The sequence below is a fragment of the Lytechinus variegatus genome, chromosome 10 (genome assembly GCF_018143015.1).
Source record: "Lytechinus variegatus isolate NC3 chromosome 10, Lvar_3.0, whole genome shotgun sequence".
NCBI classification, from domain to species: Eukaryota; Metazoa; Echinodermata; class Echinoidea; order Temnopleuroida; family Toxopneustidae; genus Lytechinus; species Lytechinus variegatus.
The window spans coordinates 12286798-12303270 of NC_054749.1; the positions used below are offsets into that span (position 1 = coordinate 12286798).

General features: G+C 36.6%; 1 protein-coding gene across 1 annotated transcript; it reads left to right on the forward strand.

The window, feature by feature from the left end:
• The first annotated feature begins 1428 nt into the window (after positions 1–1428).
• LOC121423057 (acetylcholinesterase-like) lies at positions 1429–14752 on the forward strand. Its single transcript, XM_041618331.1, has 11 exons — positions 1429–1767; positions 2549–2731; positions 3678–3837; positions 4955–5032; positions 5587–5705; positions 7122–7286; positions 9716–9944; positions 10518–10725; positions 11632–11808; positions 12688–12860; positions 13409–14752. The coding sequence occupies exons 1-11, from the start codon at positions 1603–1605 to the stop codon at positions 13522–13524; spliced, it is 1773 nt and encodes a 590-aa protein (XP_041474265.1). The 5' UTR covers positions 1429–1602; the 3' UTR covers positions 13525–14752.
• The last annotated feature ends 1721 nt before the right edge of the window (positions 14753–16473 follow it).

The following is a 16473-nucleotide window of genomic DNA, read 5'->3' on the forward strand; positions in this document are numbered from 1 at the left end:
CCTGCTGTACTAAAGCCTCCCATTTTCAAATCAATATGCAAAAAAAATATATTTCCTTGCAATTAGAGTTATTATTGTTTTAAGTAGTGATATATTCTTCTTTTTCATGACTACTGAAAGTTATTGCCCTATTTTAAGGTCTTAATATAAAACACTTCCTGTCCGTGCTAACGTTCGCATTAGTGGATTGGTGAGATTTCTGCTCTTCATGAACTCCTAAAATCATTCCTTAAAATGTCAATTTTTCTGATCTAAATATCAAAAAAATTTAGCTCGCGCTTCGCGCTCGCATCATTTGGTTAGTGAAATACGTGGGGTCTTAGTGAATTCCTACAAACAAGCCTTGGAATGCCCCTCTTCATGTCTGAATTTCCTAGATTTTCAGCTCGCGCTTCGCGCTCGCAGTATTTCATTAGTGAGATGCGTATAATAATCATGATTACAATGACTTCAAAAAGTGCTCCATGTGTTTAGATGTAATTCTAACAAAATCAGCAAGCACTTGGCACTCGCATTAGATGACTATGGTGAGATATGTATACTCTTACTTAATGGATTCGTAACTATAGTCCTTAAAATATCCATGTTTGTGGTCAATTATATACAAAAATTTCAGCTCGCGCTTCGCGCTCGCATCATTTGGTTAGTCAAATACGTAGGGTCTTAGAGAATTCCTACAAACAACCCTTAGAATGCTCCTCTTCAGGTCTATATTTCCTAAATTTTCAGCTCGCGCTTTTGCGCTTGCAGTATTTGATTGGTAAGATGCGTATGATAATCATGATTACATGACTACAAAAGGTGCTTCATGACTGTGTTTAGATGTAATTCTAACAAAATCAGCAAAGGATGGCAATAGCATTAGATGACTATGGTGAGATATTTATAATCTTAATTGATTCTAAAATATAATCCTTAAAATTTCCTTGTTTAGGGTCAGTATATACAAAAATTTTAGCTCGCGCTTCGCGCTCGCATTGTTTGTTTAGCGAGACAGTTAAGTATCATGATTACAAAACAATTCGCTTATAATGTCAATTTTTAGCCCTCAATATAAAAAATTTTTAGCTCGCGCTTCGCGCTCGCATTATTTAATCAGTGAGATACATATCCGTTTGATGGCACTGCATGTCCTTAAAATATCTCTATTAGGTCAGTATACCTGACAACTGAGCGCGCTTCGCGCGCTCCCTAAGTGACCCGAAATTTTTGCAGGTGCCCCCCCAATGCCGTGACCCACGGTACGCCACTGTTGGGGAGGGTATTGGCAATTCAGAAACACAATTCAATTGTAGTTGATCAAAAGGAAATGTTTACACAAATCCTCATCTCCATTCTGCAAGTGGCTTCACTTCTTTTGAGCTTTCTCCACTTGTAAACAGAGTCCAGAAGGCCTTGCAACGTTTTCTGCTTACTTATGGTATTATGAAAGAAAAGGCAGAGGTAAAGTTAGAATTCTAATGATGATGACGATCGATATACCGAACGGAGGCCCAAGGAAGGACCAATGACTCACAGTCCGTAAGAGAGCGTTGCAACGAAGAGATCCGCACGTACAGATAGATTTTATGGAAACATCAAACTAAAAAAGTTTGTTAAACAATGGAATTCTGCATCATATTTAGCCTTTTGTGCCTTGTCTTAATGCCTGACATATCAACTGCAGATCCGACGGTGACAGTAGCTCAAGGGATACTCGTAGGTAAAACGGTCAACTTCACAGAAGAGGACTATATCGGCGTTGATAAAAACTTTGATGTTTATCTGGTAAGCTCTCAAAAGGCCCGTGTACTCTAACTCATCATCGATGACGAAAATCAGACATCGAGTCTTTAAAGCTCTATTGTATACTGAAATATTTCACATTTTATGGATTATGTTTTAACAGTTTCATTAAAGAAGATGTTGCGGTTTATAATTGTCCACTCTTGAAAACATAATCTTGAAAATCCTTTATTGTTTTCGTCTATATAGAAATGCTTATATTCCTAAGGTAGCATTCAGATTGGATAACAATGAACCATGAGTTTGCATTTTATTTTGTGTTTGTGTGTTTTGTAATGGAAAAGAAATAAAAGGGTGTGTGCGCGAGCGCGCGTGTGTGTGAGAGAGAGAGAGGGGGGGGGGGGCTTGGCTGACTTTACCCTTTATTAGTGCCAATAACTTACACTGGTTACAACGACTTTCCTTTTTTCATTTTTTTATTGCTTAATTTTATATTAAAGTACCTTTCAAATAATCTCAGTCTATCAAATCTATAAAAATACACCGTTTCATAGCTTAGCAGATCTTGTCTCACTTTTGCACTATTTTCTGGATTAACGTAATATTTTGAATTCATATTGCAATTTTATTATTTTTCTTTGTAAAATTGCTTATTTGCGGACTCCATGTGTATTTTTACTCTGTTTTCGGGATTTAGTAATACATTTATCAATCTTAAATCTATGTAGCGAATCCTTTTCGTACAATTCTACAATTCGTAATACATACAAACAAAATTGTTACAATCTTTTTTGATTGATATGATATTTTCTCCATGATATAGGGAGTGCCGTTTGCCGACCCACCCCGTCGCTTCAAGCCACCAGTCGCCAAACAACCATGGAATGGACCTCTTACCGTGAAAGAGTTTAAAGACGCCTGTTCCCAGCCTCTTCCTCCTCCTTCTTACACTGGTCCAGTGTCGGAGGATTGTCTTTATCTTAATGTTTATTCGCCAAGCCCAAAGGTAAAGTATAAGCAAAGAAACACAAAAAGGTGGAAGTTATGGGACTGAAAGCCCTTTCCAAGCCTTAAACATGATAAAGGCGGTCGAAAGTGAGGCTTCTTTCATTTTCTCAAAGACGGCTTCCAAGATGGCGTCAGAAATAGGATGGTCACTCAGAAGGGCAGTTCTTCATCCACCTCGGGAATAAAAAAAGAGTTCTACACAATTGTTTCAAAGCTAATATAATACGTAAGGACAGCCTACAATTATTATAATCAGTGGTCCAGTAATCCAAAACCCATCATGGCTTCGAAAACAGCGATTGTAAAAGCTGCCATTTATTAAAACTGGTCAAAGCTCATAATCGATATCCATCCGGAAAATATAATTTGGGGCTTCCACCATGGTTTAATAGATAAGATAGTGCATTTGGACGAGTTACAATGATAGTCAGTGGTCTATTGCTCAAAGAATCCAATAATACTTCCAAAATGGAGCTGAAGATAGCAACAAGATAAAATTAGTCTACAAATGTAGACCCACATCTGTAGTGTGTGTACCTCAGCTGATTTAACGAGTCTGCATAGCAGACTAGGTCTACTGAGGCTGCATGAATTTGAAAACTTTGATTTTGTGACGTATGAAATGAATAGCCCCTTACGTTGTTATGGTTGTGTGATATATATATATTTTTTCTTAAGATGACATTTTCTTTAAAACATAAACAAAACAAAAAACAACGACATTGCAGACCCCATTCTACGAAAAAAAATTCATATCCATAATGTTTCGTTAAAAAGGAATCTGCTCGCAAATGACGTCACAAATAAAAAGCTTTAAAAATCATAGCCTTTTTATTCTATAATGGATTTTCATCAAACCGTCAGCAATATTTTCTGCCTTTATTAATGCCAACATCAGGATAAGCTTCCCTTATAAATTTTACTTTTTTTAATTCCTTATGCAGCCCACCAATGCCTCAGTCATGGTCTGGATACACGGAGGGGGATTTGTTGCAGGAACAGCCAACGATCTTGATTACAACGGAATCCCATTGGTCGCTGTCGGTGACGTCATCGTAGTTACAATAAATTATCGTCTTGCTGTCTTCGCAAAGTTTACTACCAGTAGGTTTCGGCAACGCACCCATCTCACTCTGATTTTCCGATGATTCCATGCTCATACGTCTTAAAATTCCTTTCACTCACGGTAACTTCGTATAAGTTTGATTGAATAATTTCAAAATTTGATAACCGCTTTTTATATTACATTTTGTCTCAAGGTGGAAAAACAGACAAAAGATGTATTTTTTTTAATATTGTTACCACACTAATGAAGGGGTGGAAGGGGGAGGGGGTCTGCGATCTACCAGGGGATTTAATGTGGATGGAAAACTATATATATAAATCATCTTTATTTCATAGTCAAATAGAGAAGTTACAATAAACCCAGGTCCTCTGCCAGTGATTATGGGACAAATTCCCCTTCACTGGCAATAGGCAGGGTGATAATACATAATATTAATTGAACAATTCATAAGGTACAATACATATAGTAAGATTTAACACATAATTTACATTGCATAAGAAAGATGAAAGCTACAAGCATGTTAAATGAAAAAGAAAGGTGACTGTCTCAATGAAATGAAAGAGAGATGAAGAGAGGGACCAGACAGTAATAAGAAAATACAAAATTGGAACCATCACTTTGTGATAAAGATATATATACATATAGGTACGCATCGCCACAACGAAAACAGTGTTACGTACTTATTAAAGTTCATAGAATCTTGTTATGATAAATATTTCCATTATGTGAACTATTGTAATTATGATGTTTTAAAATAGATAGACTAATAAATGTAAAAAAACAAAACGTAAACAAAAAAAACTTTTTTTTAATGCATGTGAATCATGGGGGAAACTGAATTTTCCTGCCCAATTATACCGTGAAAATACTGTATAAGCTCGACACCCAAGAGAAACCTTAAGAAAGTCTTGCATCTGGTTGCCGGAATTTTGCCGTTAGAAATATGATAAATTGCTGGCAACCTGCTACGCAACTGTTAAATAGGGAGCTGGGAGTAAAACACCCAACTCTCTCGTTAAATTGAGTCTTTTGTATATTTTACGCTATTTTTCATTCTGAAATTTGGTCGAAAAAAATATAAATTTTCCGTTAAAGGTATTGATTTTTTTTTCAGTGTAGTTGAATGTTAGATATCGTTACTTTTTTTTCCTTCAGAGGATGCAGAAGCACCTGGTAATCTTGGTATGTTGGATCAGGTAGCAGCCTTACAATGGATATACGACAACGTTGAAGGTAGCTGCTAGATTCCAATTCATTATCGATTTTATTTTTACCGCAAAACCCTGATATTGATAACGTTTCATTGTATTCATGCACTTAAAGATTTCGATAACTAATCTTATCTGTAATGATTGCAATTAGGATAATAAAGGGAGAACCATGATACCAGCTTTTGTCGGAAGTCTAAATCGTAAAAACGCTTTATAGACTTTGATTACAACATTTATGAAATATAATGGAAGCAAGTACAAAATATCAGAGAACCAGAATATAATAGTATAGGGCCAATACGGATTGAAGTATTTTCGACCTTATCATGTTATATTTATCTTTCTTATGTTGTGAAACGGAAATCAATAAAATCAAATCAAATCAACGAGATTGGAGAAAATGACTACAAAACAGACAAGGGGAGCTGTTAAGAATTAAGTATGCCGTCATAATACTCCTCAAGAAGGCAAGCTCACGTACATATAAACTTTAATTACAGTCTATGTCGCACTTCTGAATTCAAATAATCTTGACTTTTTTACATAAAAATCCTATTATTACAATTTTTCAAATAGCTTTCGGAGGAAATAAAGACAGAATTACTATATTTGGGGGGAGTGCGGGAGCAGCGTCAGTAGATTACCTCACACTCTCTAAACGAAGTCGTCATTTATTCAACCAAGCCATCATCCAGGTAGGCAGTATTATTCAATCATGCTGTAATGGATTTGAAAACTAAACAAAGTAACGAACGACTGATTGAAATATTAGATATGAACGTAGATAAATAAGTGACAGAATAATAATAATAATAATAAACCTAAATTAAAGGGATGGTCCGGGCTGACAGTATTAATAGCTTAATAAATAAGAGTAGAATTCACTAAGCAAAATGCCGAAAATTTCATCAAAATCGGATAACAAATGACAAAGCTATTGAATTTTAAAGTTTGGCAATATTTTGTGAAAACAGTCGTCATGAATATTCATTAGGTGGGCTGATGATGTCACATCTCCACTTGTTCATTTGTATTTTTTTTTTATATGAAATTAGGTTTATGCAATTTTTTTTTCTCCAGGAACTAATTTAATGCATTGGATATTTATTGCTGCAACTTATTTCATTATAAGGGAGACATATTATTCACATAAGTATGAAGTAATGAAAAAAAAATATGATTTTATGTAATAACATAAGAAAACGGAAAGTGGAGATGTGACATCATCAGCCCACCTAATGAATATTCATGACGACTGTTTTCACAAAATATTGCTAAACTTTAAATTTAAATAACTTTTTATTTGTTATCTGATTTTGATGAAATTTTGGACGTTTGCTAATTAAATTCTACTCTACGTATTAAGATATAAATATTTTCAGCCCGTACCATCCCTTTAATGAATTTAATTGAAATAGTTTTCACAAAATATTGCTAGCTAAACTTTAAATTTAAATAACTTTTTATTTGTTATCCGAATTTGATGAAATTGTGGACGTTTTGCTAATTAAATTCTACTCTACGTATTAAGATATAAATATTTTCAGCCCGTACCATCCCTTTAATGAATTTAATTGAAATAGTTTAGAAAATTTTTAATTGTAAACGTGATGAAGGCCAGCTATTTAAATCTTAACATTTTTTCCTCTTAATTTTCCCAATTTCTTAATGGTTCTGCGGGTAAAAAAAAATCAGAAATCATGTTTAAAAGTGTGAAAATAAGCATCAAAATGAGATTTTATGCATATTCAGTTACCCACATTCATGTTCGTTCAGCGGCCCCTGATATTAGGAATTTTTCGCAGAACGCTATCGAGAACATAGGAAATGTATTTCAAATGCACTTTTTGACAATGAGTGAACAAGAGGTCATTGTCGAAAATTGGTGAATCAATACAGCAGTTTCGTCCTGGACTCAGGAGAAACGGCATATCGGCATTTTTTCGCCAGCACCGAAAATAGGGACGAACTGCTTTTCTGGTTCACCAAGTTTGACAAAGGCCTCCCAGCAGTTCATTGTCAATTGACAGGCATTTTAAATACTTAACTGTGAGAGAACTCACTATTTCTTATTTAATTTTACCACCGTCTTTTCTTATTCTTTCTTCTAGAGTGGATCTACATTTCTGACCTTTGATCCCAGACCGGCGGAGATGGAAGTACAAAATGCCAGGAATCTCGGGGAGGCCTTGGGTTGTGCCACGTCGCCGTCTTCTGCCTTGATCGCATGTTTGGAAACTAAGACTCCAGACGAGATTCTAAGCGCCTCTTTACCGGTGAGTACATGTTAGATAACATGATGGTACATACTAAATTTCCGAAGGTTGCTAAATCTATATTTGATAAAATATATAAGCAATTGACATAATTACCCGATTTGTCGAATGATTCTGATAAATAATGTTATCGACCGAAAAAGGCCCTACGAAAATTGTAATCTCTTCATCAGTTATCAATAGAAGCCCGTTGAGATTTTTTAAGCAAAGGATATACCTTTTTCAGAAGTAACGAACGTGGATTGAGTGTCTTTTGAAATTACACTATTGAAATCAATGATAATAATCGCTGTTGATGAAGTTGATGGGCAAACTATGTCACTTTTAATTCGAGGCCAGCTAGATGACTGACACTATCACGTGATCTGCTTTTGACTGATCCAATAGTAAGATGAATATAGAGTGTTTAAATTATAATGTTATTTGAGTGAAAATATTACTTCGGCGTTTACAACTATATAAAAAAAAACAATAATGGATCAATGCATGTGAATATTTTATACCACAGATTACTGAAAATCTAATTATTTGTTATATATATGTATAGCCATCTATTACAAAAAGACTCATTTGATGATGAGGAGGAGGATGTTGACGATGATATTTCTGTTAAACATTGTTAGGCTCATCCAAGTAAGCTAATTACTACACATCTGCTGAGATAAGTGAGTTTTGAGGGACGATTGAGAGTGCAATGTTGTTAATTTCCCGGAGCGAAGAATGAAGGGAGTTCCATACAGGCGTGGAGCAATAGATGAATAGACACGGTCTCTATATCCCTTTAGGCATGTTAGGTGTGTGATGGGTACATGAAGAGTGATACCAGTACCAGATCAGCACAAGCCAGGACGTAGACGGCGTTGTTCTATTTATAGAGAGGTCACATACCCTGGAGCTAAACCATGGACAGCCTTGAAAATCATGAGAAAGATTTTGCATTCGCTCCTGTACTTAACTGGTAGCCAGTGCAACTCCGTAAGAACAGATGTGATGTGGTCATATTTCTTTGCACCAGTAAGCAGGCGAGCAGCAGCATAATACATACCCTGAAGTCAGTTTTGCATAGTGCACCAGCCAGCAGACTGTTACAGAAGACAATCCTAGAGGTCATCAAGGAATGAATTAGGCTTTCTGCTGCAGAACGAGTGAGTATAGGTGATATATCTCGTAACTGGTAGTGGCTCGCTTGGCATATACCTTGGAAATATGCTTGTCCATCTTCATACACTAGTCGAAGAAAACATCCTGATTGCGAGCATTTATCTGAAGGAGGGACAGACACACTGCCAACTTGAAGATTTCATGGGAAAATCTTGTTACGCATGTGTGGTGGAGAAACAATAGATATTCAGGATTGTAATCATTCAGCTTGACAAAATTCATAACCATCCTTTGTCGGATTTCTGCCAGGCAGGTAGTCAGACGCAAAATAGCATCAGCATTATCGTCTCATACCCTTGGGTCACATACAATTGCATATCATCCGCGTAAAAATGAACTTGTATTCCATGATGAGTAATTTCACCAAGAGGCACAGTGTACAGAGTGAAGAGTGGTGGTCCTAGGACGAACCCTTGCGAAAACACTCTAAGAAAGTCCCATTGATATTTACCTTTGTCGTCTACAGTGGAGATACGACCGGAAACATGCTAAGGCAGTGGTATCAACCTTAAAGTCTACATTCAATCTTTGGAGAAGGACTTCATGGTCTATCGTGTCAAATGCTGCTAATCGATGACGATTATGACCGCTTTCTTGTCAACTGCTCTCAGTATGGCAGCAGATATCCTAAGAAGAACTGTCGTGATACTTTGGAGCTGATTATAGACAGACTACATAGGCTCGTGAATGTCATTGTCCTGCAGATGTGTCGTCAGTCTCTTTGCAACAACTTTATCGTCAACGGTAACTGCTCATTTCTTCCAGATCAAGTGACGGCTTCTTCAGCACAGGAATGACGTGTGTGACTTTCAGTTCTCCAGGGAACTTAATTTCCTTCCTGCAGAGATGCATTAACAATCCTCGACCTCGATAAGAGCACAGCCATCAAGTCATCACTTTCCTTTCACAACTGTAGTTGGAATAGGACCAGGGAGTATGACTTTGGAATCTTCCGTATGATTCTCCGTATTTCTAAAAAAGGTAAATGCAGTTAGATCATCATCACACGAGTATAAGGTACATTTCTGTCCAGCTCTCTTTCTCACTCCGCTTTAACAGGTGTGCCGGATGTGTTTGACTGTAGACTCAATCTTTTCAGTGAAATAACTTGATAAGTCACCAGCTAACTCAACATCAAAATTAGAGTTATAAGGGTTTGGCAAGGAGCTGGATTTGACCGTTGATACATGTGTCGACACATGATACAGTGTTGATCTTTAGATACAAACGGTATGTTAATATCTTCATCTTGTTATCCTTTTTTGCAGGCGTATTCCTTATGCCCCATTTCTGTGGACGGCAACTTCCTAGAGGACAAACCAGCCAATCTGTATGAGCAAAATGACTTCAAGAGGTGCCCTGTACTGACTGGTGTCAACAAAGATGACGGAACTCTCTCCCTTCAAATCTTCTTTGCCAGTAGTCTTCATCTACCACGACCAACACTGAATAGTACAAGCTTAGAAGGATTTATTAGAGGATCGATGGCCTCATATGGTATGTGTAGTATGTTGAAATTACTTCTGAAATTTTAAGGGTCTGGTATTAAAGTGCAGATTCCATGACACTTGCTCCAGCGACAATTCCAAACACTAATCGAATGCCTAACATCAACCAAGGATTTAATGCCGTGCTCTACCCTCAACCTAAAACTCTATTGCAACTCTCACCCAACCCATAGTTCTTAGACGAAATAAAGCCGGAGCAGTTGTCGAAGGGGAAAAATAGTATCGTGTCACCGATATGCTTTATCTGAGCAAACTGGAGCAAAATAATTTAAAATACCCCTCTGCACTTTTTTCCTATTTTTTCGTAAACGACTGCCATACTCCGCTTCCTCTTCTGTTTATCTTCTTCCTCTCATCTGGCTATCATGATGGCGTCACACTTGATTTTAAATCATATATAGATTGTAATTCATTATCAATATAAACTTTGTTTCAGCATTATCATAACTTTAATCATAGCCATCATGGATACTTCTGATCTTCAAGGTGGCGAATCTACAGCTTGTGTATTTGCATGCATTACCAGAATGTAATTAATATTGTTTTACTTACGAAACACCAGGCGTCACCGATGATTTCCTGATCGCTGCTATTCTTCAGCAATACACGGACTGGTCCATTGTCGAGAACCCTTCTGCCGATCTGATGCCATCTTTCATAGAGTTTGCTGGAGATCACCGATTCGCCTATCCTTCGGATCAGTTTGTCAGGTACCATGCTGGTGTGGGGGACCCTGTCTTCAAGTACTTTATGACGCACGAGCCGTCACGGTACGTATACGAGCTGAAATGATGTAGGTAAATGTATCATGAATACGAGGCGGCTATAGCCTCCAAAAAATGGACCTTTGCTTCTGCGACAATCGCTTCTAAAGAAAATGCACAAGTTAGGCAAAAAGGCAAAAGATAAACCAGATCTTCTAACCTTATCTTAACCTCCGCTCGTGATTCTGAACCCCAAAGACTTATCATAACTCCAACTCTCACCTTGTATTTTTTGAGAAATTAACGGAGGAGTAATTGTCGTACGCAAATTCGTACAAATCGGAGACTATTTAACAATAAGGGACTATTGCGTGGGATTCACTTGTTGATTATAGTTTTTTTTTACAGCACCCCCGCCTCCCAGGGACATGGTTATTTTTCTGGACATTATTTTTCCGGCCTTAGAGTTTCCTGTATCAAAGATGAATAGATAACCTTTAAATTTGATTCAAATAATTCGTAATGGACACGGAAGGACCGATTGAGGTTCATTCAATTATATGAGGAAAGCGGGAAATTAAAAAGAGTGGGCATATCGCACTAATGGTGGGAGTTTGCGAACGAAAAGAGTTTTATCTGAAGGTTGCCATCTTTGTTAATGTAGTTAATACATCTTAACTTAAGTGACGCTTTATGAAGTATTTGAATTAACATGTTGCAAGTATTCAAATATTTTAACACCGAGAGCGCTCATGAAAGGACTTTTCAGACGCGTTATTCGAGATCTGCCATCACCATAGTAACAGTTCTTCTCAGCCAATCAAAATCAAGGAAAGATGTCTGATCTAATGAAAGGCTCTCCAGATTCCTGAGAACAATAATTATGAATGATAATGCTAATAAAAGAATCGACGCTGTGAAAGAAGATGAATGAATAATGCTAAATAATCAAGGCCGTGTTTGTTTCTGCAGCTCTCGTCTAGGTTTACCAGATTGGTTTGGAGCTGGTCACGCAGAAGAAATTACGTTTGTCTTTGGACTGCCATTCATTGAACATCTTCCTTTGAGAGGTTTAGACCAGATGACGGACGAAGAAAAGAAGTTGTCGGTCAAGATGATGAAGTTCTGGACGAACTTTGCTAAATTTGGGTAAAGCAATATGAGTTACACTGCATCTTTGAAAATTTTAGAGTATCTTTAGGAGAAAAAAAAATGTAAGCCCCTGTTAGAAAGCTCATAGTGCCACCACAGTGTGTTCACGGTGTGGTATACAATGTGTCATCACCTTCACACTGTTGCATTAGAGCATTCCAACAGTGTGAATCACATACTGTGGAGCGTTGTGGATTAGTCTTCTGACTTTGAAACAGAGGGTCGTGGGTTCGAATCCCAGCCATGGCGTAATCGCCTTCAGCAAGAAATTCATCCACATTGTGCTGCACTCAACCCAGGTGAGGTGAATGGGTACCTGGCAGGAATTTATTCCTTGAAATGCCACCGCGCTGTAAAAGGCTTCGGGGCTAAAGCCGGGGTAATAATATCCAAGTCCTTTGGAAGCGCATAAACTTTATGACATAATGTGATATGCGCTAAACAAGAACTGCGTTATCATTATCATTATTATATTCACATAGTCGACCATGTGAACACGCTGTGAACAGTCACACTGTCAAGGTGTCCACAGTGCAAAAAAATTACTCATTCTTAGAAAACAAATACATTGTAAAAGAAGATTACCTGATTACGCTATTAGAGCAGACTTCAACGGTTTTAAATAAATTTCCGTGTGTCTCGTGCGTCCAGTGCTGCAGTGCATAAGGGTGTACATGTATCAGGGGGCGAGGGTGTGTATGCGTGAAGGATGGAATCTTGTATTGATCTACAACTGGGGATAATTCCAGGGAAGGTGTGCGTGTGTGTTGGAACTCCAAGCAACTGACAACAGATGTAAGATTTACAATTGTTAAACTACTGTAAAATTCCAGATGGAAGATTATGTAAAATGCATTTATATTATTTTATCAATAGGGATCCAACATCTGGAGCTGACCCCAGTGAAGGGTTGGGCACCTGGCCACCCTTCACGGTACCAGAGCTCTCTTACAAGGAGTTATCCCTGGATCTTGGTGTAGGAAGAGCACTGAAGGCCAATCAGTGTCACTTCTGGAATGACTATTTCCCAAAGCTCCAGGACGTTATCGGTGTTCATTCATATATTTTCTTACATTTCAACACGGTATTCGTACTTCCGCTATTCATTTTCCTTTGCATTTTCAGCGTACAATGCAGTTTAGAATGATTCTTTTTATCTATATCGTCATCATCATTAAGGTAACAGTCTTTTGTATTTAACAGACACGATTGAGATACATCAATATCTTGCCTTTTATAAATTCTATATGATGGGAATCGTATTTCACTGAATCTGAAAACTACTTTAAAACCTTTCATGTTGGCACGGTGTGAGGGCGGGCTGACCATGAGTTCTTAGAAACCTTCATCATTTTGAGGGGAATTAATGGATTCGTGAAAATTTATGTAGATTTTGTTCAATGAAAAAAAAAAATCTCCAAAACTGCAAACCTTCCGTGCGGTAAATTGTTTTATTTATTCATTCATGTAAGTTTTTTCTAAGGGTTACAGCCATAGCATTTATAATTTTTTTTTTCTTGCCGTGCACAAAGATGAGAGGACGGTTAAAAAGTTTTCATAATTTATCATGTTGATTGTTATTTCTCTATTTCTGAAGCTTCGATGGATCCAGGTTTATTGGACTGGCGGAGTGAGTTTAGCAGGTGGCAAGGTGAAATGTCTGACTGGCAACATGAATATGACCAATACAAGAAAACTCCACGGTGCAACTAATCTCGTTCCAGCATGCGATATGCTCGCTTTTTGAAAACTCACACAAACTTATACTCCTATAAAGTGCGACTCAATATTTGACTATGATTATTCTCAAATAAGTCAACCAGTTGATCTGTAGTACAAATTTTGAATATGAATAGAAGACCTGGATTTAGATTTCATAGAGAAGGTCAGCTGAAAATGGGCAGATATTTTAGGTGTGCATTTTTATGAAATCGGAATAATGATATTGATAGCTAGTTCTGTAAAAGATGAATGCCGGTATTTCATGTTAAAAATAATACATAGTGACCACTCAACATAGAATCATAAATGTATAGAAATGTAAGAATATTCTTGCAACTGTCTGTGTGAATTACAAAAAAAGCCTTTTGTTTCAGAAAACTTATTGTTAAAAATAACAATTCCGCGAAAACTTGGACATATTTATTTCATATATGATATTGTTTACAATGTTACTTTCTTCTTTGTTAAACGATATAGGCTGAATTTACCACTTTTATGATTAAGTAACAATACAGACAACGTTAAGATTTATTGGATAAATTCATAAGACTAATACTTATTGCACTTGTAGCTGACAGCTTTAAGACCTACATACAAGTATTTTGATACACTTCCCACAACATTATGTGAATATGTTTGCCATGAAACAGTAGGCCTAGTGGTGTGGAGGGTATGAAATAAAAAAAATTGTGTCCTATTGTTTTCAATTTTGCATGGAAACTTAGTTTTTGATCGAATGACCGATCAAAACAAACTTTCAATAGGTGCCCCCACCCCCTTGACTTCCGACAGAAACATCATTTGTTGGCCTTATCATTCTTTTCAAAATAGGAAAAATCTACGCCTTCCATTATTTTCTATTCCCATTCATTTAGGTCTACTTCTTTAGGTCTATTATCACTTGTCATTACAATCTATACATAAGCTTGTATAAACGTATAAACGTTGACAAATATGATGTTTTCTTGAAGTAACAAAAAGGAGGTGAACTGTTTCCTTCGATAGAACTTTATTGCTACTCTCATTATAATTTGATATTTTCATCTATTATGCAAGTGTTTTCAATATGCATATTAAACAATAAGAATTATCTAGCTGGTGTTGTTTAGTTGACATTTCGATCATATCCCTTTTTTGTATTAATATTATTCTCCAGGGACTATTGGGTCATTTCATAATCCATATTTTAAAACTTCAAATACATACAAAATAAACTCAATTGCATGTTGTGGAAGGAATTATTGAAAATACGCTTAAACAAGTACAAGGCAAAAGGGGGCGCTGCACCGCCACTCGTCTCGGTGCCATGTATTGGCTCTGGACAATGCTGGCCTTTGAGAGGCTATATGTATTAATTTTTATTTTTGTATTGTAAGAATAATACCATTAGTAATGATAATAATAAACAATTTTACTTATTATATATATCGGAGATATATATATATATACTGTACATCGGAGACTGAATTTCGACAATTGGGAAATACCAAGTATTATGCAGCTTTGGATGTTGTTACGTAGAACCTTAATGACACTTGATACCTCCCTTTCCATGCTTTCCGATATCTCTTCTGCCCCCCCCCCTGAACTGCTGATTGAGATCAGAGGTGGGGGCATATACTGTTGCATACAAAGGGGGTGCCCGTTGTTTTTTTTTTCAATTAAAAAAAAAACACACGTATTAGACATAAAATTAGTTACAAGGGAAGCGTGTTGCTCAGTGCTTTCAAATGTAAGGGGTTTTTTAATTTCATATTTCGGCAAAATTTAGTAAATACTCATTATTATTATTTATGTATTCATCTATTTCATTAATTTATTCATTTCATTTAATTTTATTTCTTTTTTCTATCAATTCATTTATTTACTTATCTATTTGTTTATTTATTTGTTTATTTATTTATCTATTTATTTATTTATTTATATATTTCAATTTATATGTATATATATTTTTTTTTTGGGGGGGGGGTGGCCTCCATTGCTTGCAACGTATTTTTTTGACCATCATTTGAGACGGGATCTAATATTGACCCTGTTAGAAATGACAGCTGAATCGAATCAGAACGGTGAAAGCTGAATATTATCCCCGAACGAGTGTAATCTGTCGTTAAGAAAGACATCCACTCCACCAGATGTTGAAGAATTTTGCATTCTTTATCAATCTGCGACAATGATAAACACGGAGCTCGTTAATGAGTGATTAAGGTATGAATGTATTCGGGTAATTCATTTTTTTTCATAGAGGAAAGGGGGCAAGCTAATGAGGGCAACGGGGGCACTGAAAGCACTCTTGCCAGAAGGAATGAACAAGTGAAGGTACAATCCCTATTTATTTACATTATTAACCTAATGTGAATTACGATGATGAAAAGACATTTTGGATAATGAATGTCAGCGGCTTGACCAATATGAATTAATATCATTAATATTCATAATTAGATCTGCAGTATATATTTCAGCATGCTGTCGTCCTTCCAATGTATGATATCATTTCAAACTTAGGGCCCCGTCTTCCAAAGAGTTATTGATCCGATCAACCTCAAGTATATGGAAAGCCATCAATGTCATAATTATATCTGTAGGAAATTTTGCACAATTTTCTTTATAAACAAAAAGAAGCACACTGAATTAAAAAAAACTGAATGTTTGAATATACATCGTATCTAGAATAGGCCTACATTTTGAAGTGTTTTAAGATGTTGACGTAGCTGGCTTTCCGTAGTTGTTGTTGATTGGATCAATCGTTCCTGTTTGTAAGACGGGACCCTGCTGGCCTGAATTGATATTATATTGATGGTGGGAGATAGGAGGGCGAGTGTGAAAGAGTGGATCTATAGCTCAAGGGGAAGAGATGATAGAAACATCCCTGGTATCCCGGGAATTTCCCCTGTACTCAACGTACATGATATCACAATGTAGTGTGTTGGCGTAGTTGTCATG

Bases quoted from the DNA above. Each gene is read 5' to 3' on its own strand.
- LOC121423057 (XM_041618331.1), top strand. From the start codon at position 1,603: ATGGAATTCTGCATCATATTTAGCCTTTTGTGCCTTGTCTTAATGCCT. The intron at 2,732-3,677 runs GTAAAGTATAAG...TTCCTTATGCAG, and splicing joins TTTATTCGCCAAGCCCAAAG to CCCACCAATGCCTCAGTCAT. The intron at 10,726-11,631 runs GTACGTATACGA...TTGTTTCTGCAG, and splicing joins ATGACGCACGAGCCGTCACG to CTCTCGTCTAGGTTTACCAG.